The sequence below is a fragment of the Neofelis nebulosa genome, chromosome 6, assembly GCF_028018385.1.
Source record: "Neofelis nebulosa isolate mNeoNeb1 chromosome 6, mNeoNeb1.pri, whole genome shotgun sequence".
Taxonomy (NCBI): Eukaryota; Metazoa; Chordata; class Mammalia; order Carnivora; family Felidae; genus Neofelis; species Neofelis nebulosa.
The window spans coordinates 8,447,432-8,473,983 of NC_080787.1; the positions used below are offsets into that span (position 1 = coordinate 8,447,432).

At 48.7% G+C, this 26,552-nt stretch overlaps 1 protein-coding gene across 10 annotated transcripts in view; it reads left to right on the forward strand.

Moving 5' to 3' along the window:
* Positions 1-26,552, forward strand: part of RIPOR2 (RHO family interacting cell polarization regulator 2) — a 234,576-nt gene that overhangs the window by 192,446 nt on the left and 15,578 nt on the right. For 7 of the 10 annotated variants that reach the window (XM_058732823.1, XM_058732827.1, XM_058732825.1 and 4 more), the window contains 11 exons: positions 1,715-1,758; positions 3,519-3,644; positions 3,896-4,044; positions 5,566-5,695; positions 10,619-11,296; positions 14,519-14,700; positions 17,402-17,573; positions 20,254-20,389; positions 22,424-22,585; positions 23,599-23,757; positions 26,011-26,213. In XM_058732823.1, the coding sequence (XP_058588806.1) occupies positions 1,715-1,758; positions 3,519-3,644; positions 3,896-4,044; positions 5,566-5,695; positions 10,619-11,296; positions 14,519-14,700; positions 17,402-17,573; positions 20,254-20,389; positions 22,424-22,585; positions 23,599-23,757; positions 26,011-26,213 (2,141 nt within the window). Of the gene's footprint in view, positions 1-1,714; positions 1,759-3,518; positions 3,645-3,895; positions 4,045-5,565; positions 5,696-6,061; positions 6,212-10,618; positions 11,306-13,090; positions 14,398-14,518; positions 14,701-17,401; positions 17,574-20,253; positions 20,390-22,423; positions 22,586-23,598; positions 23,758-26,010; positions 26,214-26,552 lie in introns of those variants that run through there. The other 3 variants (XM_058732832.1, XM_058732833.1, XM_058732831.1) reach the window with 3 other exon arrangements.

Sequence of the window (26,552 nt, forward strand, 5' to 3'; positions counted from 1 at the left end):
CTTACCCATGCCCTCATTTGCCTGTGGTGAAATTCTGTTGTTCAAATACTACCTTCCTCCAAGAAACTAGCCTGCATTAAATGAGATAGAGTTTCTTGTTGAATTACACCTAAGTAACACATTCTTACAAAAATTCAAAAGATAGAAAAACATCTCCTTTTACTATCTCTCCATTGCTGTCCCCCTGTCTGATGTGCATCGATTTGCTACCTTTTCATATAGATAACATCTTTTAAATGAACCATGTATGGCACATGCTCAATAGATAGTATGACCTGGGGCACCTGGGTGGCTCAGTCGGGTGACCTTCCAACTCCTGGTTTTGGCTCAGGTCATGATCTCACGATTTGTAGGAGTTCAAGCCCCACATCGGGCTCTGCACTGATGGCACAAAGCCTACTTGGGATTCTGTCTCTCCTCTCTGCCTGCCCCTCCCCTGCTTGTGCGCTCACGCTCTCTCTCTCTCTCTCTCTCTCAAAATAAATAAATAAACTATAAATAAATAAATAATGAATGAATGAATAGTATGACCCCATTCCTGAATATATAATCATTACTATGCATTAGGCACGTACTATGGACCAGAGGCCATCGATTGTCTTTACAAATAGCTCTCTGAGGTGGAGATTGTGACCTCCCCACCCTTTTAGAGGTGATGAAATTGGAGTTGATACCTAGAGTAGGCTCTCTGGTAAATAAAACAGAAGTCACCTTCTGCTTTAACCCCTCTTACTGCCTCGGGTCCTTGTCTGTTTCATCCCTGTGGACTTTAATCACATTTTATTCTATTTTCTGGGTATCGGTGACCTCTCTCTTAATTTCCAGATCATTACCCCGATGCACAGATCCCCCCACACGGAGTCTCAATGAATATCTACAGAAAGAAAGAGACTGATTAAATTCAGGGTCCCTGAGATGTCCCACGACAGTGGCCTGACATGATTTGTTCTTGCTGCTACATCAGAGATGGGGCTGGATCTCAGGTTGAGCAGATCCAGCCGGGGGAGGACGTGCTGATGGCATGATCGAAGGGAAGCCCCCTCTCCACGTGGGGAGAGTGGGTTGTTGTCATCTGGTTGGTTGTTTTTGTTTTCTTAATTACTGCCTTTGTATAGATGATAATCCGTTTTAAGTGATTTCATAACACACTAGATGGTGCATTATGCCGTCTAGTTGTCCTTATCGTAGTTATCTCTCTATTATCATTATGCTGGGTAGATAGGAATAGGAAAACACAGGAATGAGTGAACTGGGGAGAGGCAAGGGGGACAGACTAAGCCCATGGAATCTTCACCCAAGTGAGAGGCACTTATCAGAAATCACCAATCTTTGGAACAGAAGGAAAAACAAGACAGCAGTTTATTTGCATGGGAATATTTTGGGTAAATAAACGAATGTATCTTTCTGACCCTAATTCTCCAGTCCTGGAAGCTGGGTGGACTTCTAATTGGCCAAAGGTTCATAGGGTTCTAGTCCCTGTCGAGCAGCCTTCTTTGCCCCAGAAAGCACCATCTTTGGTTAACCCGGCCAGGAATGTTCTCTGCAGCGGTGATAGATGGGATTCTCAGCTGTCCCCTCATCCCCTCGGGTGGTCCCTCAAAACTATTCCATGAGCTTTCACAAAGGTCTGACGCTTCTGGTTTATTAACGTTCCAGTGTGGGTTTGTGAAGGGGAATCTATGCCGCACCTCATGTCTCTGTTGCATGCTTACAGGTCTGGCTGGTTTTGCTCGCCTCTGTCCTGGAGATCAGTATGAAGTAAGTATCGTGTCCATCTGCGTGCTGGAATTGGGGATTTGAGGGACAGGAGTCAGCTGCCATTATTTGGTTTCTTACATTGTCCTTTTTTTTTCCTTTTACATTTGTTTATTTGGGGGAAAAATGAAGCCCCAGTGAGAACGTTTGGAGGTGAAGACCCCCACATACTCTTCATCCAGACACCAATTTTTTTTAATATGAAATTTATTGTCAAATTGGTTTCCATACAACACCCAGTGCTCATCCCAACAGGTGCCCTCCTCCATACCCCTCACCCACCCTCCCCTCCCTCCCACCCCCATCAACCCTCAGTTTGTTCTCAGTTTTTAAGAGTCTCTTATGGTTTGGCTCCCTCCCTCTCTAACTTTTTTTTCCCCTTCCCCTCCCCCATGGGTTTCCATTAAGTTTCTCAGGATCCACATAAGAGTGAAAACATATGGTATCTGTCTTTCTCTGTATGACTTGTTTCACTTAGCATATCACTCTCCAGTTCCATCCACGTTGCTACAAAGGGCCATATTTCATTCTTTCTCATTGCCAACTAGTATTGTATTGTGTATATAAACCACAACTTCTTTATCCATTCATCAGTTGATGGACATTTAGGCTCTTTCCATCATTTGGCTATTGTTGAGAGTGCTGCTATAAACATTGGGGTACAAGTGCCCCTATGCATCAGCACTCCTGTATCCCTTGGGTAAATTCCTAGCAGTGCTATTGCTGGGTCATAGGGTAGATCTATTTTTGCAGACACCAATTTTTAACATAATGTCACATTTGCCTTATTATTACTACTATGATCGTTATTTTGCTGAACCGTTTTAGACCAAAGCACAGGCATAGTGACCTTTTGCCCCATAATTATTTTCCCCAAAATGGAAGAACATGCTTTCCTATCAGGATCGTGCAACTCTCAACGCAGCTAACTTAACATTGGCATTTGCCATACGGTCCATATTCGTATTTTCCCCAGTCCCAATGTTGTACTTGAAAGCAGCCTTTTCTCCTGATGCAAGAGCCAGTCCGGGATCATGAGTGCTCATAAATATCACGGACTAAAGAACACTAGTATCTAGACCTTTCTTTATAAAGATACACTCCAGAAAGTAAAAAAGGCTTTTCTCTTTTCCCCTCTTTAAAAGAGAACTTCCCTAATTGAATCATCTAACTGTCTTCTCCAAAACCCTCTATGATCATCCTTGGGGTGGGTGTGAGGGAAGGGTATCTTCCCCTAAACAGTAAAGCTGTCTGAGCAAAGAGAGTGGAGACCCTCTCCCTGGGGTCTGTCGGATTTCAAAATCTTTGTCCAGTTCTGCCTCCCTCATCCAGGAGGAGGAGGAGGTCTTTTTTCGTGCTTCTGGCTGCTGAGTAGATTTTAGCTGATGGTTTCTCCTCCCACTCACGGAGCTGGGGGGTCCAACAGCTAATGTACTGAAGCATTGTATTCTCCCAGGAGAAGAATCTGGTCACCGTGACCGTGGTAACAAGGAGACACGGGTTGACCTTTTACAAAGAGGGCCCCCCACCCCCGCTGCCTGGCGGAGCAGACCTTGCTCCCTCTTAAAAGCCTCTTCCCCACTCACCATCTGCCCCTCCGCCCAGACCCCAGGGAATTGGAAAGACCCACAAGGAGGGGGTGGGCGAGGAGGACGGAAGAGGGGGGAGCAGCAGCTGATTTATTCCCTTGCCGTGTATCTCGGAGTGTGGGTGGCAAGTCGGGCGAGGCCCCTGGAACCCAAGGTTTGGTGTCTTCTCCCCAGATTTTCATGAAGTACGGCCGACAGAGGTGGAAACTGAAAGGCAGAATAGAAGCCAACGGCAAGCAGAGCTGGGATGGAGAGGAGGTCGTGTTCCTGCCCCTGATCGTCGGATTCATTTCCATCAAGGTTCAGTATCGTCATTGTCATATCCTGGTGCACGGATGGGTGACCCCGTCGGTGGGGACCTTTGTTCGTGACTTCCGCCTGCGGCCCCTCCGCCTTGCAGACTCCCCTCTGCACCCCGAGTCCGCCGTGAAGACCGCGGCTCTCGCCCAGAGCGGGCCAAGCAGAACAGGGGAAAGCGTCCCTGGCCTTTGTCCGGCACCCCCCTCCCCCCGCCCCCCGACGTAAGGCCGTCCCTGTTCCTCTCTCACCAGGTCACGGAACTCAAAGGGCTCGCCACTCACCTCCTGGTCGGCAGTGTGACCTGCGAGACCAAAGAGCTGTTTGCCGCCCGACCTCAGGTGGTGGCGGTTGACATCAATGACCTTGGCACCATCAAACTGAGCCTGGAGATCAGCTGGTAGTAAGTGGTCCTTTTCAGTTTTGCCACGTCACAAATACGTGCTGCAGACCAGTGTTGTTCAGAGGGTGGCACGGGGACCATCAGCATCCCCAGGGGGGCTTGTCACAGAAGGAGACTCTCGGCTCCCACCGAGACCTGTGTCAGAACCTCGCGGGCCCGAGGCTCTGCTCGGCCGGCTCAGCAGGTGACGTTTGCACATTGTCAGCTCCATAAGCTGGAGAAGCCTCTGTCTTACCAGTCTGCCCCTCTCCTACTTTCTGCTTGAAAATTGTTTATTCTGCTGCCTTCCCTCTTTCTCAACCTTTCAATGTATATAAAGAAACATAGCTCTGGGGCGCCTGGGTGGCTCACGTCATGATTTCGCGGTTCACGCGTTCGAGCCCCGCGTCGGGCTCGGTGCTGACAGCTCAGAGCCTGGAGCCTGCTTCGGGATTCTGTGTCTCCCTCTCTCTCTCTCTCTGCCCCTCTCCCACTCGTGCTCTGCCTCTCTCTGTCTCTGAAAAATAAGTAAACATTAAAAAATTTAAAAAAAAAAAAACCAGAAATACAGCTCTTAAGCTAATTTGGAAGAAAAATAACTGTCCAAAGGAGATATTTCACCCTTGGAAAAAATCCCGATTCTCTCTATAATGTCTTCATTGCCTGTCCGTCTTTATCTCGTGTGCCGTATGCTGCTCTGGGAAACTTCTCGGTATCTTTCACACTCTACTGAGATAGAAAATTGCCAGAGAGCAAGAGATACCTTTTGTCAGAGCAGTGAACTTAAAGGTGGTTTTCTGAAGTCACCTCATGCGAAAAGTCGTAAGCCACTAAACACTGGTTGCCCATGACATTTGACACTGTGCCCCTGGTATATTTCCACGCAAGCATGACGTGCGGGGCACCGATATTCAGGGTCCTCTTTCCGACATAGAGGGTGAGGTATGGAAGCAGCAAGGACCCCGTTATCTTGTCCATGAACGCCTGTGGGCACCTTTTGCCCGGCCTCCCTCCACGTCAGCTGTAGTCATCGGTGTGGCAAAGGCAAGATCGTTTGTCTTGCCGGATGAACCAGATGGCATGATGATAAACAGGGTGACGGTGGACAGACTGTCCCGCACGCAACAGGCTCTGTGTTGACAGAAACGAACAGGAGTCTACGTTCATTTTCTTTAGAACAATCACGTTACTCTCCTGTAGTGCCAACATAAAGCTCAAAGAATCTTTACAGACTGACATCTTGTACTGGACAAGCATTAATACGTTTCCATGTCTAACATTAACCAAGAAACAGATTTATCTAATGGCTGGGTATATAGGTGAATTGCACTTAATGCCATGATGATAACCTTGGCCCCTGGAGGGGTCTGGACTCAGTCTTCTGCTCCACTTTGTTTTATTTTGGTTTATCGCCCGCCCGGCCAGCCCAGTTCCCACTTTTTTGAGTTTACTTTAGTATAATGAGGTGTCTTCTCGGCCTGCAGTCCAGGGGTTAGAGGCGACCTAACAAACGTGCGTTCACGGGGACCTGTTGTGTTGCAGCCCCTTTGACGTGGAGGACATGGCCCCGTCCTCGGGCGCCGGGAGCAAGGCCGCAGCCCTGCAGAGGAGAATGTCCATGTACAGCCAGGGGACCCCAGAGACGCCCACCCTGAAGGACCACTCCTTTTTCGTAAGTTCACGGTGATCTGGGGAGGAGGCGCGTTGAACCCGAGGTGGAGCTTGCACCAGTATGTGAAACGCTTGGCACGGCATTAGGGGTTCTCGGTAACTCCTGATAATGCTCCAAGATGCCCTTGGCCATCTGCACACGGCGTTGGTAGACCGCCCCCTGCCGTCTTTCCTCTCCCCTCACCCCCCCTTTACTGATCGCACTGATAACACGCAGACTTTTCTGAAGACTCTCTGAGCTCAGCCTTTTAGAGTGAGGGGGTCCACGGCGGCCTCCTACTTCCAATCAGAAACGCGGGCTCGAAAGCTAACGAGACACGGTAACCAATGTTTCCGCTAACTGCGCGTCTTGCTTTGACTTCCCAAGCGGTGGCTGCGCCCTCCGGCAGACAAGCCGCGGCGGCTGTCTGTCTTGAGTGCCTGGCAGGACACTTTCTTGGCCAAGCTGCACTGCAGCCGCTCCCTCAGTGACCTGCCCTCCCTCCGGCTGAGACCCAAGGCCGGGCTAGAGTTTTATGTGAGTGCGGGTGGCCTGCCCGCTGGGAAGTGCTTGCCGTGGGGGCTGGTGGCACGTGTGCTGTGGTCTGTCCGTTTTTCCCGCTTCTCTGCCGCGCTCACGGGGTGACGGTTACAGCCGTCCTGTCCCTGGGGCGGGAAATTGGGTCACGCATGCGCCTCTGTCCGCCAGGTGGTTGTCCCTGTCTTTGGCGAGCCCCGCTTTTGTGCTGTGGTTTTTCTCCGCTGGGGCAAAGATATCCATGGTAACAAGATCTTCATCTTTTAAAAATACAATTACACTTGCGGTCAAAGACGTTCCTTCCCGAGTCCAACTAGTTTATCACCGGTAACAGTCTCTAGGCCTTTCGGCATTCAGATGCACTTAGCATTTGAGTAACCTCAAAAACTGGCATTCGAGGAGGTCAAAAGGATGCATACCAATTTTATGAGAGCCTTTTTTATTTAAAGAGGTTCTCAGCCTTAGTTTATGGTAGTGTTTGTTAATTTTTGCTGCCTTAGCAAAAGAAACTCTTTCATTTGTAGCCAGGAATGCAACAGGTGACCTACATTGTATGTGGTAGACGTTAGGTCACAAGAGAGGACACACGTACACACACACACGTACGCGTGTACGTGGAATATTCTGTTCTTTACGAACATATAGAAGTCATCCTTGGGGGCGGGGGGGAGTCATCTTTGAATGTCCAGAAAGGAAAGGACTAAAAAGTTTTCTGGTTAATGATCATAACAATTGCATCTAATTCGTTGAATTACAAATCCCAGGTGACAAGGACCAGACTAAAGTAGTGGAGTTTCCGAGGAAAACGGAAAGATCGTGTAAGGAAAATGTGCCTGAACACATGGACCCAAAAACGATATAGCAGATACAATTGTATACGTAACCACGGATATCACGTGTATATCCATGTTCGCCTGCTTTAAGTTGTGGAGGGAGTTGGTAGAGATCTTAATAGCATAATTTAAACAAGAGTTTGATGGCTTCCTATAGCCTTTTGGATAAAGGCAGACGCCTCAGAGCGGCTCTTCCTCAGCCCGGCTTTCCACGCCTGCCATTGACCGCTCTTCGTCCTCTGCCTGAGCCCCTTGACCTCCCCACCGCTCTCCAACCCCACCACACCCTTCGCGAGCTGCCATATTTGCGCACACAACGTTCCTTCTCGAATGCACTCCCTCCTCCTCGCCTCCGCCCCCCCAGGGCTGAGCTCTGGGACCCCCTGTTCCCCAGGCAGCAGCCATCCCCGTGCGGGGGTCCTGCCTTGTTGTGTCACACCTCAGTTATCGCACACGCGCTCATACTGTCGTGTGCCCGTTTATAGGCTCCCCTTGGCACACCGGGAGTCCCCTTGAGCAGAGCACCTCGGCTTTGTCTAACTCAACCTTGGCCACTCGTATAGGTGCACGTTGGGTTTGGGAACATGAGGCCCGAGAGAAACGGCTGGTGAGGACTTCGGAATTTCCGCAAGAATCCTGATGGAGCAACCCCCTGCCTTAGCCAGTGCCTCCCTCGTCCCCCAGTGCGGCCAGGGCCCCGGGGGTTCTGTGAGATGCCTGAGGGATCTCCTCGGAGGAAGTCCAGGGGGTAGCCCTTTTCCAATCCTACCAGAAGCTCCCCCTTTGTCTCTCCTAGAGGGGTAAGGTGCGGGGGGGGGGGGGGGCAGACAGAGGACAGAGGACACCGAAGGAGACAAGCCCCAGAGCCCAGGGGGCCCACCTGCTGCTTCGCGGCTCCTGGGGGGGTTCCCAGAACTCCGCCCACTCCCGCCCCTGCACCCCCAGGACCCTGAGCAGCACGCTCGGGGACCATTCACGGAAGAAAACGTTCTTTAGAGGCAAAACTGAGCTGCAGAGGTTCCTGGAGTGCCCCAGTGACACAGCTCACCCTGTGGTTAACCAGATGAGAATAGAAAGTTTGGGTTGAACTGACTGCACGTGCTGGCATCTGGCGGCCCCAGCCCAGCAGCGAGGGGACCAGAGACACGGCTGGGGAGGACAGGGGCTCCCTTTCCGTCCGCTCCCATTTCACTGGCTGGAACGTTTTGTTTCCCAGAACTATGATGGTAATTCCTTGCTTTACATGTAATTAGGCATGAGTGTGGTACTTAACCATTTACCTAGAATATCAAATCCAGAACCCAGGAGAAATGATCCATTTTGAAAGAGCTGGTCCCAAATACCCAGAAAACTTTTTCCACGGAGCAGCATTTGGTACCGAGACCCCGCACGGACCGCAACGTAGGGAAAACTGACTTAGAAATCATTTTAATGCCCGCATAAAGTAATTATCTTGGTTACCTGGATATTTGGAACCTCTCCCCCTTCTGAGCTCTGCTTCATGGATCACAGAGTGTACTTGACCCAGCCCGGGTGGGCTCGACAAGAGGACTCGCTGTTTCTAGACACAGCTCTGGCTGTGCAATCGCGGGAGATGTTCAAGTTTATTAGTCTCCCGTTTTTACAGAAGCTATGCCAGTGTATTTCTGGCCTCAGTTATTTGTGGCATGGTTACCGAATTAAGAGAACATTTTCAAGGGCTTGGATTTGTGGGTAGAGATTCTTCTAAAATAATCTATGAGAATTGAAGCAGAACAAAGCATCCCGTCTTTTGAGTGAAATAGCATGAATGTTGTAAAGTCTTTTAAGATAAATGCCTCCCCCCCAAAATTGGTAGCATTATTCATAAGTACAGCTGCCAAATATTGTGAGATCCTGCGTTTTAGGAAACAGGCTCGTTTGTCTCCCCTCCCCCACCCTTTTCTTTTGAAAATGTTAAACCCAAGAATAGTCTAATGAACTTTCACCTAGATTCAACACCAGAAGTCCTTTCTAAGAGCTTTGTTTTCTCTTGCCACACAACACAACCACACACACACACACACACAACCACACATACACAGACACACACACATACAACCACACACAAGTCACACATACACACAACCACGCACACACACATACAACCACACATGCACAACCACACACACACACACAACCACACACACACACAACCACACGCAAATCACACATACACACAACCACACACACATACAACCACACACAAGTCACACACACAACCATGCACACGCAATACACCCACACACAACCACACACACATACAACCACACACAAATACACAACCACACATATACAATCACACACACACAACCATACACATACACACAACCACACACACATACACACACTACCACACACATACAACCACACATAACCACACACACACACACAAACCACAAACACACACACATACTACCACACACAACCACACACACACACACACAACCACACACAAGTCACACATACACACAACCACACACACATTCACACACTGCCACACACACACACATACACATACAACCACACATAACCACACACAACACAAACCACAAACATACACACATACTACCACACACACACGTACAACCACACTCACAACCACACACACACACCACACACACACACCACACGCAAATCACACATACACACAACCACACACACATACAACCACACACGTACAGCCACATACAAATACACAACCACACACACACAAACCACACATACACAACCCCACACACACAACCACACACACACACCACACGCAAATCACACATACACACAACCACACACACATACAACCACACACATACAGCCACATACAAATACACAACCACACACACACAAACCACACAACCACACACACACACAACCACACACATACCACCACACACACATACAGCCACACACATACAACCACATACAAATACACAGCCACACACACACAGCCGCACACACAAACCACACACACATACAACCACACACAAATACACAACCACACATATACAACCACACACATACACACAACCACACACACATTCACACACTGCCACACACACACACACATACAACCACACATAACCACACACAACACAAACCACAAACATACACACATACTACCACACACACAACCACACACACACGCACAACCACACACACAACCACACACACGCACAGCCACACACACACACACACACACAGTCAACAAATGAAACATTAATATCATGAAAGTTCCGGTTGTTTATTTTAATGATCTCGTATCTTGTCTGCACACAAGCCACACCAAGCATATAATTTGTATTTAAAAATAATGGTGTCAGGGCTCCCGGGTGGCTCAGTCGGTTCAGCGTCTGACTCAGGTCATGATCACACACACGGTTCACGAGTGCGAGCCCCGCGTCGGGCTCTGTGCCGACAGCTCAGAGCCTGGAGCCTGCTTCAGATTCTGTCTCCCTCTCTCTCTGCCCCTCCCCTGCTCACTCCCTGACTCTTTCTCTCAAAAATAAAGAAACATTAAAAATTTTTTAAATAATAACGAGAAGCCTTTTATCCACAGTCTAATCTACCCGATGACGTCTTTGAAAACGGCAAGGCCGCTGAGGAGAAAACGCCACTGTCTCTCAGCTTCGGTGACCTGCCCAACGAGGACTGCGCCCTCCCCCCGGACCCAGCGGGCTCTCTCTCCAGCGCAGGTGCGGCAAACCCCGAAATCACCATCACCCCCGCAGAGCTGAGCCCCAGCGGCCCGTCCTCCCACAACGAGGGCACGGAAGGCTCCGGCTCAGCATCTTCCAGAAACTCCTCGCGAGAGGGCCGGGAGGCCAAGCCGCCCCCGGAGGAGCCCCCAGCCGGGCCCAGGAGCCCCCCGGAGCGCCGAGCGGCGGCAGGTGCCGGGCCGGAGCGCCTGTTCCTGGAGAAGGAGGTGGCCGAGGCGCTCCTGCGGGAGTCCGACGAGGCGTCCGAGCTCAAGCCGGTCGAACTGGACACTTTTGAAGGAAACCTCACGAAGCAGCTGGTGAAGAGGCTGACCTCGGCCGAGGCGCCCGCGGCCGCGGACAGGCTGCTCTCCGAGGGCTCGGTCAGCGGAGAATCCGAAGGCTGTCGATCCTTCCTGGACGGAAGCTTGGAGGACGCCTTCAGCGGGCTTTTCCTTGCGCTGGAGCCCCACAAGGAGCAGTATAAGGAGTTTCAGGATCTGAACCAAGAAGTCAAGCATTTGGATGATATTCTGAAAGTAAGTACCGTTTCAGGGAAACCAGACTAGGTTTGGAGAGAGGCGTCTGAGGCCAGCTTCTGTGCAAAGTTGCGTATCTATCTTTCCCTGACCGATAGATAACCATCCTTTGGCGCTGACTTTTCCACCCCGGTAGCACGGGTTAAGTTTCGTTTTTCCTCACAACAGATCGACGTACCTAAGACGATCAGGAGTTAAATTAAACAGCTCTGAGGAGTGGCTGAGCCCCTTTGGTCCCAGAGTTAGTCACTGTAAACCCATGTGATGTGATGTGATGTGATGTGAAACGGAGGCATTTTGATGATCATAATGTCACTGGGATGCTACTGGATAGGATCCCTTCCTGACTGATCAAGACTTAGGCATGGGTGGAGCCATGGGTCTCTCCCCTCCGCACTCCCCCCCCCCCCCCCCGCCACAGGCCTCCCCGCCATCCCTGGGCACTGCCTCCAAAGAGTCCTTTCTCCAGACTCGTCCCAACCAGTGAGTCGGAATCTGAGATAGATCCAGCACCAATCGTCATCTGCTGTGTTCTAGAAGCCAGGGACCCCCAAGTCCACCAGAGATGTCCTTCTCAACCCTGTTCCTGATCAGACAGCTCAGTGTGGACATGGTGGGAGCAGAGAGCAAGAGGGATGATCTCCGCACAGGCTGGGGTTCCTAACGATGGGATCATTGTTGCTACACCGGAATGTATGTTTCCACTGGGCATACAGATTGAACTTTTGAAAACACTGCACAAGAAGACAGGACCTGATTTTGTCCCGAATCCCACGCCACTTCTGTGTCCTTTGCTACTCTAAGGTTGCCACACAGGAAAGAAATCGGGTCCTTTTCCAGGAAACAGCAATTCTTTGGTGACCTGTGCTATAAAATAGGCTTGAAAATAAGGTGCCAGTGGAGAGCCGAGATTCCACCCACAGAAGGCTGTTGTGTCCCTTGGAATGACTGTTTTTGAGATGTGGTCTTCTCAGTGGCCTGTGGGAAGTACATTTCCACACATTTCCAAGGCTTCTCTGACTCTCTTAGCCTTCTCAGTCGTGCTCCCCTAGCTTGGAGGGGGATTTGTCCCCAGGGCAGATGAGACTTCAATCCCAACTCCGCAGATCGTCTAGTGCCCATGACGGACTAATTCAGTTGTTGGTATAGCCTCTGAGAGGACGCCCTGAATCTGCCTTTTGTAAAACATAAAAGTGCCAGTTCAGGACCCGTGTGTTCATGCTGCTTGCCTAGTACTCCAGTGAAAACATCTTCTAACCCCCCAACAAGCTCTTATCTGCATAGGTGACCAGCTTTGCTTAGTGGGCGAAAGGTGTTCAATTTAAAGACAACTGACCCCACCTCTCGCAGATGCCTTCGAGAAAGCAAGTGGAGATACCAGTTCCCATTTCCAGACATCTGGATTGCTGAGAAGTATCTGGGCCCACCAGGAAACACTAAGCACCCCATCTGTTAGTCTTATAAAAACCTGGGGGTCACAGATTTCTTTCCAGAGTGTTATTTCAATCTGCTGTTGTTCCAGAACGGTCCTGCCTCTAAAATCCTTTACTGTCCCTCCCTTCGTTATGATCGATATGTAAACGCATCCATACCGTGCCAGGTCAAGTTCAGCAGATAGCTCCTTAAGAACGAAGACCCTAGAGGTGGGTTGAGTCTGGACCGGCTCCTTCTATCTGTCTGAGACTGAAAACAGCATTCGAGTTGAGGGCTGGGGAAAATGGCTTTAGATCCAGCCAGAATTAAAGCGTCAGCTGGACAAAGCTTTCTCTTTTCTCCCCCCCTTCACATTCCTAGGATGCTAAAGCCTCTTGAGGATCAGAAACTAAATGATGCTGCCCCTGGGACGGAGATCACTGAGGGTGAAGGAAACAACTCTGATTTAAAAGACCGAAAGGCGGTTTCCCCCGTGCTTTTGTGCCATCTTGACAATCAGAGACAGCTCTCTGCGAGGCGCTGCCTGCCTTGTGTTGCGAAGTCAGCGAGGAGAGCCTGAGAGGGTGGACATGTAGTTCTTGTGACTCACAAGACTTGTCCCGTTCAGTCCGCCCCAGCGTCCGTCCTCTTGAATATTTGGAAGGACTTCTTTCCATCTCTGTGCCCGTAGCAACTGGCGTTACGCTGTTTGTCTTGCTTCTGTCTGTGTCTAGCAATACAGAATTCCCCAGGCCCTAGGATGGGTTTGCCCACAGTATCCCAGGGCCCAGTCACGGAAGTGACGGGATTTGTTCCGGAGAGGAAGCAGGGACCCTTCTTGCTGGGCCTGTACCCTTCCTTTTCTCCTCAGCACTCAAAGAAAATGATATGCCGTGAATGTAAAATTAATATTGAAGTCCACTTGCCTAGGGAGTATGAGTTAAGTCTGAGTTTGAGTAGTTTTCTCTTCCTGGGGTTGGGTTTTTTTTTTTAATCCTTTAGAACAGGTTCCTTGGGCAGTCAGCTCCTGTCTCGGGACACTGCACACGTTACAGATTGGTTACTATTTGGCACGGACTCCGTGACTCTCTAGATTTGTCTGCTGGTTGTATTTTCTTTGGAGTTGAGCTCCAGGCAGAGGGGTATGGCAGTTCCGTTTCCCAAGGCTTTCTGGGCTGTAATGTTTTCTCAACTTTTTATTCTAAACTTTCAAGCAGAAGTAGGGGTGCCCGGGTGGCTCAGTCGGTTGAGCGTCCGACTTCAGCTCAGGTCACGATCTCGCAGTCCGTGAGTTCGAGCCCCGCGTCGGGCTCTGTGCTGACAGCTCAGAGCCTGGAGCCTGCTTCAGATTCTGGGTCTCCCTCTCTCTCTGCCCCTTCCCTGCTCCTGCTCTGTCTCTCTCTGTCTCAAAAATAAATAAAAACATTAAATTTTTTAAATAAAAAATTTCTTAAAAAACTTTCAAGCAGAGGTAGAGAGAATCCTGTAACAGCTCCCAGTGCGCCCATCCCCCAGCTTCCACGATGTCAGCTCACGGCCAGTCTTGTTCCGTCTGTTCTCCTCCCCGCTTATTTCCCTCTAGATCATTTTGGAACAAATCCCAGATCCTGTGTCATTTAATCCATCGTTGTAGTTTTGTTTTTTTTTTTAATGCGAAGATTTTAAATGCATTTTTTTTTAAATGCCAACAACAACAAAAAATAAAAGCTTGGAAAAAAAGAAAGTGTCGCATCTCAGATCGAGTGTTGCCTGTTGTGTTTCTGCTTCTGGATATGTTGACCTTCTCCCCGATGCCTTCTGCCTTTGCAGTGTAAGCCAGCCGGAAACCGCAGCCGGTCTTCCAGTTTAAGTCTTACAGTCGAAAGTGCTTTAGAAAGCTTTGATTTCCTGAACACCTCTGATTTTGACGAGGAGGAGGATGGTGATGAGGTTTGTACTGTTGGAGGAGGCACGGACTCGGTATTTTCAGACACTGAGATGGAGAAAAATAGGTAAGTGTGAAGTCAGCGTCCGCTTACCTCTCTTCTGAACAGTGGTTCTTTGTTACTCTCAGACGGGACCCGTGCGCATCTCCAGGAAGAGAAAACTCCCTACATGAATGACCAGCTGGCTTTCAATTCCCTCTTATTTTTAAATGTCGTTCACCTCTCTTGTGTTGTCGAAGGGAAAATGAATCACCTTTCTTCGCTGTCAATAAAGGGGAAACTTTTGTATGGGCATGTGTTTTGTGCACACCGATATCTTGGAGGCTCCGGGGGTCGACAACTTGCCCCCAGTGCAATGAATTCCAAATTAACTAAGCGTGCTATGTGTCTGGAGAACTCTTGCTGGATGATCCACCTGTAGCTGGTTCTCCTCTCTTTGCGTGTCTTATTTCTTATGTCTTCATTGTGTTGTGCTTTGCTTTTTCCACCCCTGTATCTCTTGCTCCCTTTGGCAAAGTTGCTGTACGTTAACCTCATCCGTGCACACGTCAATGCCAGGTTTAAGTCCAGGCACATAATTGCCTCAGAATGTAACAGGGATGACCAATAACTGATAACGATTTCTTCTGCTTCTGCAGCCCAGCAGGTGGAGAATGAGGCCTTCTCTGGGGAGGGAAGGGAAGAGGAAGGGGGATTGTTGTCACCTTCTCCATCAGCCTTCCGTGTGCGGCCACACCTTGTCTTTGGCACTAGTGTCTGGGGTCCATTTTGTAACTTGAACGAAGCAAACCAAGCACAGTGGAATATGCTCACCTTCACTACACACACACACTCACACACTTTCCCAAAGGAAAGGGCAGATTTTCACCATCTTGACTTTTGCCATGTTATGTAAACAGGTTTTCAAGTTACGCCATCACAAACCTCTCTGTGGGTGATGTTACGTCAGTGTTTTGGGGTTTTCTTGTTCCTGGAGGCTTTCTTCTTCCAAAACCAGGAAGAGAAAAAGTGAGAACTAGAATTTATGCTTTGAGCAAACTGAGGACACGGCAAACAAAAGTTACTAAACGAATGCAACGTTTAAGCGATGCCCCTGCATTCTATGCTGACATTTCTCCAACTTGATCGAATTTGTGAAATGCTGCAAAACCAAAAATCTGTCTCCTCGTTACATAATATGTCAGAGTCAGACATCAGTCTAAGCTTCGTTCTTCTGGCTCTCAGAAGCATTTTAACAACAAAAACCTCATAGATTTGGTACGTTTTATAGAACATTGCTGTTAAATTGACTGAATCGATCAAGTTTAGTATATGTCCTCAGTGGTATTAGGGAAAATTGTGAAAATTGTGTGTTTTTTTTTTTTGAGTTTATTTATTTTGAGAGAGACAGAGATAGCACAAGTTGGGGAAGGGCAGAGAGAGAGAGAGAGAGAGAGAGAATCCCAAGCAGGTTCCGTGTTGCCAGCACAGAGCCCCATGCGGGGCTTGAACTCACGAAACTGAGATCATGACCTGAGCCAAAACCAAGAGTCGGACGCTTAACCAACTGAGCCCCCCAGGCACCCCCATGTGTATTAAATATGTGTTGATGGCCAGGATGCAGGCACAGTGCTTTCCCCTGGAGGCAGGTGTGCAGTGGAGTAAAGCGTCCAGTGCCTCTTAGCTCAGGTTCACGATCTCTTTAAATCATGGAGGCTGGAGGCCAGGAGCCCAGAAGCCAGCAGCTGCCCGGTGGCTGTCTAGCCGTGTGAACAGGACCCCACGGGGAACACCTCTGCCCGTCAGTCCTCCCAGTGTGAAATGAGACAGCTCTTCCCTCTTTCCCACACAGATTAATTTTAAGAACAAAATTGGATCATAGAGGCAACATATTTATTTGTAAACGTAAGTGCCCGTCACGATCCCAGGTTTAGACAGTTCACCAGCGGGGAGTAAACAAGGTATGAGAGGCAGAACCAAGCTCTGCCTTGGAAGAGTCAAATAAAGGCCTTTTAGCCTTTGTCTGGGGTAGAACATCATGCCTCCTGTTGGCAGTTTTCCTTTTTCCTTCTCTTCTAGTAGCAATTGATCTGAGGCCAAAAAAAAAAAAAAAAAAAAAAAACACCTTGACATTATTTCTTAATGGAATTGCTCTTGGGAAACCACAACTATAGAGGACAATTTAATCCCAGGATATTTGGCAAAGCGCCCCATCCCCAGAGCAAGAAAGTGTAACAGGTGCACCATGAGAGCAGATTCCTTGGTGAGCCTGCTTTACAAATGGTTCACTGCTGGGGGCAGCTGGGTGGCTCAGTCTGTTAAGCGTCCGACTTCAGCACAGGTCATGATCTCACAGTTCATGGGTTCAAGACCCACGTCAGGCTCTGTGCTGACAGCTCGGAGCCTGGAGCCTGCTTCGGATTCTGTGTCTCCCTCTCTCTCTGGCCCTTCCCCACTTGTGCTCTCTCTCGCTCTCACTCTCGCTCTCACTCTCGCTCTCTCTCTCTCAAAAATAAATACACATTAAAATTTTTTAAACATTGATTCACTGTGCTTGAGAAGCAAATTCTGGAAGCAGTTTGTTTGTGTGATCTTTTAATACGGCACATTGGTGACTGGGCTGAATCAAGAAGTAGCTTTTGAAAGGTCTCTCGGTTTTCCAAGGTAGGCTAGCGACAGCCTCTTTGCGGTAGGTGCTACTTGGGGCCTTCTGGGAGCTTCGTAGGGTTGACCTGGGGTTTCCCCGCTGAAAGAAACCGCTAACTTTGCGCTCACCTTCCTGCTTCAGCCCTTACAGGTCGGTACACCCAGAGGCCAGGGGGCACCTGAGCGAGGCGCTGACAGAAGACACAGGAGTCGGGACCAGTGTGGCCGGAAGCCCCCTCCCCCTGACCACAGGAAATGAGAGCCTGGACATCACCATTGTCAGACACCTTCAGTATTGCACCCAACTCGTTCAGGTGGGCTCGGCGACTATGTTTGTTTTAGACCCCAGGCTCTTTATGCACCAAGAATGTGTGCTGCCTTTTTTCAGTTTTGCCAGAGAAATGAACATTCAGGAATATGAGAACAAGCCTGCTTCGCTTTGGGCCGACTCGAAAGTTCTGATGGCCCTGACCATCCTCCCTGAACCCTGGGTTTTCTATCTTGAAACCTAGCTCTCCGCACTCGAACATGCAATAGGTTAGCTCTTGATTTCAAATCATTTGCCAAAAGAGAAGAGTAACATGACTAAGGGAAAAAAAATTGCATTGTGCCATCTACAAATGGGTGGACTTCGAAAGCCAGTGTTACAGGGCACACGGTAGTGTGAATATTGTCACTCCACCTGGACGGCTAAAGGCGAAATGGTGCAGGATATAAGCACGGTTTCCCAGATCTTGAATAAGTACGTATTAGCAGCGAGAAAGAATAGTTCCAGAGGCCATTATCGTTGCCAGGTAGGCGCTCGTTCTGGGACGCCATGGGACTTGTCTTTCTTCTCATTTCAGGCTACTTACCTGTTAAGATTTTGCAACAGTGAAGCGGATATTTTGAAATTCTTTGGTTGCAGGAAGTGCGTTAGCTCCCTTGAACAAAGTGCTCCCCACCTCCTGCCCCAAGCATCTCCTTAAATACTTCCTCCTCGCCTGGTTGCTTGTCTTCTCCAGCCTGTTTGCATGTGTGGGGAACAGGATGAGAATGTGAAAGCAAATGTGTAATGGTCTTCAGGGGGATTGGCCAGACAGGAAGGGTGCAAAACTTAAATAAATAAATAAATAGTCAATCAATCAATCAATCATGCTCCTAACAGCATGGGACCAAGTGGCAGACAAGAGGCAGGGTAAGGAGGAGTGGGGTCCCAGAGAGGCCAGAAGTGGGTTAGTGTGCTTTTTCCATAATGCACTTGTGATGAGATGGAGAATATACTTTTCCTCCATGAACAAACAACCCCAGAGTCACCTCAGACACTATGGGAAACTGGTTGGCAATTACGACTCTTACTGCTAGGTTGGCCAACATCCCAGTTGATCTCTTCTGTTGACTGTTGAATTTGCCAGCCATTTACTGGCAACCAATCTGGCAGAAGGTCCAGTGGTTTTTTTCTGACCAAAATGGGAAAGGGTTGTTGTTTGCTTATAACTATTCTCTATCCAACCACTTGAATAAGATGGTTTTCACAGCTCTTCATCCTTGCTGAGCCTGATCTGTGCTGAGCACACTACCTGTTGGCACTGTAGAGGTAAAGTCATTATCTTGTGAGACATAAGAGAATTCTCTTCCATGAAGGAATGAATGTTTTCTCTCAAAGACTAATTGACAAGCAATATTCAGTGCAATGCAGTTCGTGAGTTTGAGCCCTACATCAGGCTCTGTGCTGACAGTGCACAGATCCTGTTCGGGATTCTCTCTCTCTCTCTCTCTCTCTCTCTCTCTCTCTCTCTCTCTGCCCCTCCCCTGTGCACTGTCTGTCTCTCAAAAAATAAATAAACTAAAAAAAATTTAAAAATATTCAGTGCAGTGTTCTTCCCGATACTCAGACCAGACCATGGTCATAACAAGTCAGCCCCACTGTGGGGAAAATCAGCATCAAAAAAACAGAAGAGGCACACATACAGAGATGTAAAGGATTAAGGATTAGAAACGTAATTTCTGGCTCACACCCACTGCCGCATCGGTGAGTTTACATCTTCATTCGGAATGTAATTGCAAAGAGAAAAAAGCAGGCATCCCATGTGGACCATATGTTATGCCTGAAGTCAGTTCACTTCTACCATATCTACATATGTGAAAGGCATCAGCACATAATTGCTACACTAGGCTCGGAGATTGGAAATCATATGTGCATAGAATCTACATGGTTTAGACAGGGGAGGGTGGCAGTACAGGTCAGCTCCCTGTATCCGTACCCACCAGGTGACCGGACAGGTCTCTGAGGCACACAGAAAGGTCTAGAACCTTCAGGCAGCAAGTGACTTCTGTCCTCTCTCATGCCCTTTACTCTTGTGACCTGCACTCAAATGAAATCAGTTACTATTTATGTGGCCTTGGGCATGCTGCCGGACCTCTCTGTGCCTCAGTTTCCCCAGCAATAAAATGGAACATCAACAGTACCCACCTCCTAGGGTGGTGGTAAGCAATGACATGAGCTAATACATGGGCTCAGACCAGTGCCTGGTACATAATCAGCACTCGTTAATTAGAATGAGAAAGCCTTGATTATAATCATGATTATTATACCACACATTCTTCATTTCCAGCTTGAAAACAAGGAAAGAAATCCGTGCTGGGAAAAATTACTACTTGGGAAAGCAATCTTTTTTTATCTGTGTTAGCACACAGATAAGCAGCCTGAATATGCCTTCGAAGTTTCAAAGAGGATTTACAGAGCCTCAACTTGATAATAACCTTGTGGCTCTATTAGTGAAAAAATCCCAGAATCCATACAGGCACGGAAAAAGTTGAGAGGCAACAAAAACACGTGTGATTTCGTCGGGTGTTGTAACTGGCACAGAACGAGGAACGTTCTCACACCGGCACAGAACACCGTGCAGGTGTATTTAGCGTGACGGCCGTGTGGGGAAGGACGGGGTTGGGTCGGGAAACCTCGGCTGACGACAGTGGGCGTGATTGACACGGCGGCTTCGTTTGTTTCATCAGCAAATTGTTTTCTCGAGTAAAACCCCATTTGTGGCGAGCAACCTCTTGGAGAAGCTTTCTCGGCAAGTCCAGGTGATGGAGAAACTGTCAGCCGTCAGCGATGAGAACATAGGGAACATCAGTTCTGTCATTGAAGGTAAGCACGTGTGTGCCACACCCCCAGCCTCTCCCTTGCTCCGTGGGGCCGGCAGGAAGGCATAACAGTGGAGGCATGGCCAGTGTCCAGTGCCCACCAGCATGGACTGGTTCCGTCTCGTTAACACTGCGCCTCAGCCTTTGGAGTCGAACCAGCAGAACACGGTTTTTTCCGTGGGGCCAGCCCCCCACCTCCGGAAGTCAGACACCCGTGTCTAAGCAGAACCAGCGTGCACCTCGCAGGCAGTCTCACGGACTTTTTCTGCCAGCGCGGTTCCATTTGGGGGACAGGCGACCGGGACCGTGCTTGTGCCGTGTTGCTGGTGAAGACACAGCTCCCACAGCAGCTGACTGGCAAAGGCAGGACACTCCCCAGCTGTCCTTGGAAAAGGTAGAAATACGCTGGCAGGCTCTCAGGAAAGTCCCCGGTTCCAAGAGGGTTAGGTGGAGAACTTGACGTGGGGAAGCTGCCTTTGAACTTGCGTGGTCTGGCCACGGCGCTCTTTATAAAGACAGGAGTTTTGGTCTTTGTTCACAGCACACATCCCGTGGAGGTAGTGGGGTGCCAGACTCTTCTCTGGGTCGCTCAGATCCAGCCTAGAAGAGACCTCCCTGTAGGTTCCCGTTTTAGATTTGTGCCTCCCGCATCCAGTCCTCCTGGGAGCCGGTGACCTCGGCAGGTGTCTGAGAGGCGTAAAAGGGGACAGGAAGCCGAGGACGCAAGTGACTCGCGTCCTCCCGGCTCCCAGGCACCTCCTCATGGTCCCAACCGCATGAGGTCACGACCCCACGGTCGCTGACCGTGTGCTGCCTACACGGTGCTCTTCGCCATTTCAGCCAGAGAGGCCCCCCCAGGCGGGTGTCACACTCCCCCAGCCCACCTCCTGATGTGTTACGGCCCCTTCAGAAACATCTCCTGAGGGGTGATTCTCTGATCCTGTAGCCGGGTTTGCAGGAAAGTTACGGCGGGGGGGGAGATGGTGAGAGCATCTTCCGAGAGGAGGGCTGCTGGGTTTTCTCTCACCGAAAGCAAACAGCTTTGCCTTTGCTGTGTTTTCTTTGCCGCCCGGGCTAGATGAGCTCCCGGTCATAAGTTCCTTGCCCTTTAGAAAATCTGCGAACTACAGAGGAATCTCGTAGTTCCAGTTAAAAAACAGTCTTTAGGGGCGCCTGGGTGGCACAGTTGCTCGAGCAGCCGACTCCAGCTCAAGTCATGATCTCACGGTTCGTGGGTTCCAGCCCGGCGTCGGGCTCTCGGCTGACAGCTCGGAGCCTGGAGCCCGCTTCAGATTCTGTGTCTCCCTCTCTCTCTGCCCCTCCCACACTCATGCTCTGTCTCTCTCTTTCTCAAAAATAAATAAACATTAAAAAAATAATTTTAAACCACAGTCTTTAGGGGATGCCTGGCTGGCTCGTTCGGTGGAACAAGGAGACTGTGGTTCTCTGGGTCATGAGTTCAAGCCCCACGTTGGGTGTGGAACCTACTTAAAAAAGAAAATTTAGAGGCGCCTGAGTGGCTCAGTCCGTTAAGCATCCAACTCTTGATCTCACAGTTCACGGGATTGAGCCCTGTGTCAGGCTCTGTGCTGACAGTGCAGAGCCTGCTTGGGATCCTCTCTCTCTCTCTTCCCCTCCACCCCCACTGTATCTCAAAATCAGTAAATATTTTTTTTATGTAAAAACCATAGTCTTGGGGCTCCTGGGTGGCTCAGTTGGTTAAGCATCTGACTTCGGCTCAGGTTATGATCTCCCAGTTCATGGGTTCGAGCCCCGCATCAGGCTCTCTGTTGTCAACACACAGCCTGCTTTGGATCCTCTGTCCCCACCTCTCTCTCTGCCCCTCCACCGCTCGCTCTCTCTCTTTCTCTCAAATTAAAAAAAAAAAAAAAAATTTAAAAAAACTTTTAAAAACCACCATCTTTAAAAAAGGTGGGGGAGGGGCCAGTGATGCCTGCCCCACCCCCAAACAGGCACATCTCTTCATCTGCTTCGTTCCAACTGTGTGTTGGGGGTGGGGGTTGCTCTTCTTTTCCAGCCATCCCAGAATTTCACAAAAAGCTGTCTTTGCTGTCATTCTGGACGAGGTGCTGCAGCCCGGTGGGGGTCTACCACAGCTCTGCTGACAGAGTGATGAAGCAGCTGGAAGCCAGCTTTGCCAGAACCGTCAACAGAGAATATCCGGGACTCGCAGACCCAGGTACAGGGCAGGGGCGGGGAGGAAGGGGTCCGCCGTTTGGTTTGAGAGCGAGCACTGGCGGGCTGCCCCTCACCACTTCCCCAGCAGCTAGCCCTGGAGAAAAGGCTGACTCTCCGGAGAAGACGTCATCTGTCCATCATCTACTCTAAGAAAAGAAAGAGCACGAACGTGTTCCAACTCAGAATCTCAGCGGTGACTTTTAAAAGCACTGTGCGTCCGTGTTGCTGTTTAGGTGGCTGTATATGTTTTTCATTAAAATGTTGCCAACAGGAGCGTGTCCCATGGTGGAACCACTCGGGAAACAGTTTGGCAATTTCTACTAAAGCTAAATATACCTACCCTATGATCCAGCCATTCCGCTCCTAAATATGCCAAGGGAGATAGATGCTTATAGTCACAAAAAAGGTTCATAGCACCTTTCTTCACAAGAACTGAAAATCAGAAACAACTCAAATGCCCACCAGCAAGAAAATAAATGTGTTGTGTATGTGTGTGTGTGTGTATAATGTGTATGTATGTAATATTGTATATATGTATATATTGTGTATTTATAGCATCAGGCATACAATAGGCTATTATACAGCAATTTTTAAGAAGAATAAACTGGAAGCAACAATGTAGGTGAATCCCACAAATATTTCATTGAGTAAAAAGAACCAGATACAAACAGTATATACTGTATAATCCCGTTTATATGATGTTCAAGAACAGGTAAAGCTGAGTCCTAGTGATAGAAGTCAGATTATTAGTTACCTGTGGTGGGGGTGGGGGGATCTACAGACTGAGATGGGGGCATGAGTCAACCAGGGGGGGTGCCGGCAGTGTTCTGTTCTTGACCCAACGCAGTTACACAGGTATGTATATGTACGTCCAGCAATCATCCAGCTATTCACTGAGGACTAGCTCGTCTCACGTACTGTGCTCTGCCGGACCCCACGGTACAAAGATAGACAGGTGGATGAATGAGTGCTCGTGGCACTTCAAAGCCTCTTTGTGTTTCTCCTTCCAAACAGTGTTTCGAACCCTGGTGTCCCAAATCCTGGACCAGGCTGAGCCTCTGCTCCCCTCCAGCCTCTCTTCGGAGGTCATCACCGTTTTCCAGTATTACGGTTACTTCACCAGCCACGGTGTGAGCGACCTAGAGAGTTACTTGAACCAGCTGGCCAAGCAAGGTGGGACGTGTTCTTTCATTGCACCGTGTGGTGGCTCCATTTAGAGTGAGCTCTGGTCTTTTCAGTCATAGTTTTTCGGGCTGGTAACCATTTCTTCCCCCAAGTCAACAGCTGGGATGAGATCAGCCTTTTCAACGACTTCTGGACCCCTAACAGTAGTGAGCCTCTTGGCAATGAACCAGGGGTGTACCGAGAGCATCCTGATCACCCAGCAAGGATACGACATTGACCAGAAGCTGATTTAATGATGTAATTTCTTCACGAACGTATTTGCCGTTTGTGGGATCGAGCCTACAGGCAGTACTGTGTTACGTTGCCCTTTGTGGAGGCACTTTCATAACAGTCCGCAATGGGATTCACGAGAAGGCAGATGGGGCGACATGTTGGTCAGGAAAGGAGATGGAAAACCACGTCTCGGGCTGTGTCTCCGGGGAGGGTGCAGAACGGGCACCAGCACAGCGGGGTGGCCTGAAGTTCATGATTGCCTCGCTTCTCGTGTGGTGTCACATGCTGAAAATAAAATAAGCAGCTGCAATGAGAGGAAACCTCTTTGGGGGCGGGGCCAGGCACGAGGGGCTGGGTTCTGGCTCCCCAGTCTGTGCTCTGTGAATCCACCCAGACTTCACCGCTGCCGGTGAAAGGGGGTGGGATTGCAGTGTGTTCTTTAGGAGTAGACGGGTTGGCTCAGCACCAGACTTAGCCCTTCCCTCCAGAACGCTGAACCCTGCACTGACAGGTCCGTCACAGAGCTCACATCCCAGTGAGAAGACGCACTTTCTCCCCCCGACCCGGTGCCTAAGCCAGCCCGAACACAGGAGAGTCTACGTAGCCCTCATGAGGAGTAAATGCTGGTCCAGAGTTCTAGAAGGAGAACCGAGGCGGGAGACCACAGGATCTCACTTGAGGATAGTCTTCCTATCTTCTCTAAGTTTGTCACTGTCTCTAAAGCAGTTTTCTGAGTAAATTTCTCTACTGTTCAAATGACATCAGTAGCAGCTGACATCCCTGAGCCTCCCCCCGACGGTCCCGGGGGAAGGCGTACCTACTTACCAGTAGGAGTGGAGGAGGACCGTGGAGAAACCCTAACCCTGTACATGTCTTTTTTGTTTTCTTCTTCCTTTAAATAAGAAAAAGGCCCTCATTATTTAAAAAAAAAAAAAAGACTAGAAAACAAAAAAGTACACCTAAAAATATTCAAATCACCTACTATCTTACTTTTAAAATTTAATGTATTTTTAGTTGGATATGCATGGATTTGACATTTCAAAGCTGTGATGACCTATTATAAAGCATTCAGTCCTAGCTTTTATTTGATATTATATCCCATTTATCCTTTGAAAGTTTTTTTAGTTTTGTAGTATCCCTGCATTTGGGTGCATGCGAATATAGTTGATGATTGTTGAACAGTTAGGTTGTTTTCCATGATTTGTTTGTTCCATTGTTATACATAATACTGTCTCGAGACCTTATGCTGTGGCATTTATTTAAAAAGCAGTGAAGTGACCACAACATCCCCAGCAGCAGAAATAGGAAATTAAAGCCAAAAAAAAAAAAAAAATCTCAAAAATTCACTAACGTGTCCATTGAATAGTGGATGCTGTCTACTGATGGATCGTGAATTTTAGGTTATCGTTTCCCATCTGTACTGACCAGATACACTCTTATCCTAATGTTTCGGTGACTAATAGATGCCTGCACCGGGTACTTTATGAGGGATCAGAATACATTCCTTGGTCATGGAACATCATCAGTTTGTCCAAAAGGGACTCAGAATTTTATTTTTTATCATATCATCTCCATATTCCAGCCAACCAGCTGGATTTCTCCATCGGGGCCCAGGTGCCCGAGTGCAGACAGAGAGAACATCAAGCTGGGGTCACTCGGGGCCAGGGGATTGCCAGACGGGTATGGCTAAAAGATCGGCAACAGAGTTGGCTCTCATCGGGAAGATTTTACTTGTAGTTCTTTCGCTGTATATTTTTACATTTGACTATTTAATTCATCTGGAAGTTATTTTAGTGGCTGTACAAGATGGAGATCTGCCTTCGCTACTCCCTATTAAGGTTTGCCATTTGCCATAATAGAGTTACTAGAATCATGCCCTTTTCTCACTAACTGAAAACATCACCTTCATCATATGCTGACTTTGCGTACGTGGGTCTGTTATTACACGTATACTTGAGTCGTATAAAAAAAAGTGAGTGTGTTACCTTACAATCAGAAAGTGAACTCTGCTTTCTTTTCACTCGCTAGTTTCCTTGATTCAGACCCTGCAGTCGCTGAGAGATGAGAAACTGCTCCAGGCCATGAGTGACCTTGCATTGGGCAGCCTCTCGGCCCAGCAGGAAGTACTCGGGACCCTGGCTGTGCTGCTGACTGGCGATGACCAGGAAGCCCGTGAGGCTGTGATGCTGTACTTGACCGCAGCCTCCAGAAACGAGCACTTCAGGGAAAAGGTAAAGCCCCAAACCACGGACATCAAGCCAGAAGCTTCTTTAATTTTCTATCATTTACTATTAATGTTTTGCCAAATGTTTCTTATAAAAAAATAACTTTCTTCTGCCTATTAATAATACATACCCTGTAACACAATTTAAACTACAAAATATACTGTAAATATTTTAGTGCCCATAAGTCCAGCCCCCAGAGAAAACTGTTAGGGATTTGGTGTACATTCCTTCTAATGTTCGTCTACGCATATGCTAATGTCTATAATTATTTTTTTCTTTTTTGTTAATATTTATTTATTTTTGAGAGAGAGACAGAGTGCGAGCAGGGGAGGGGCAGAGAGAGAG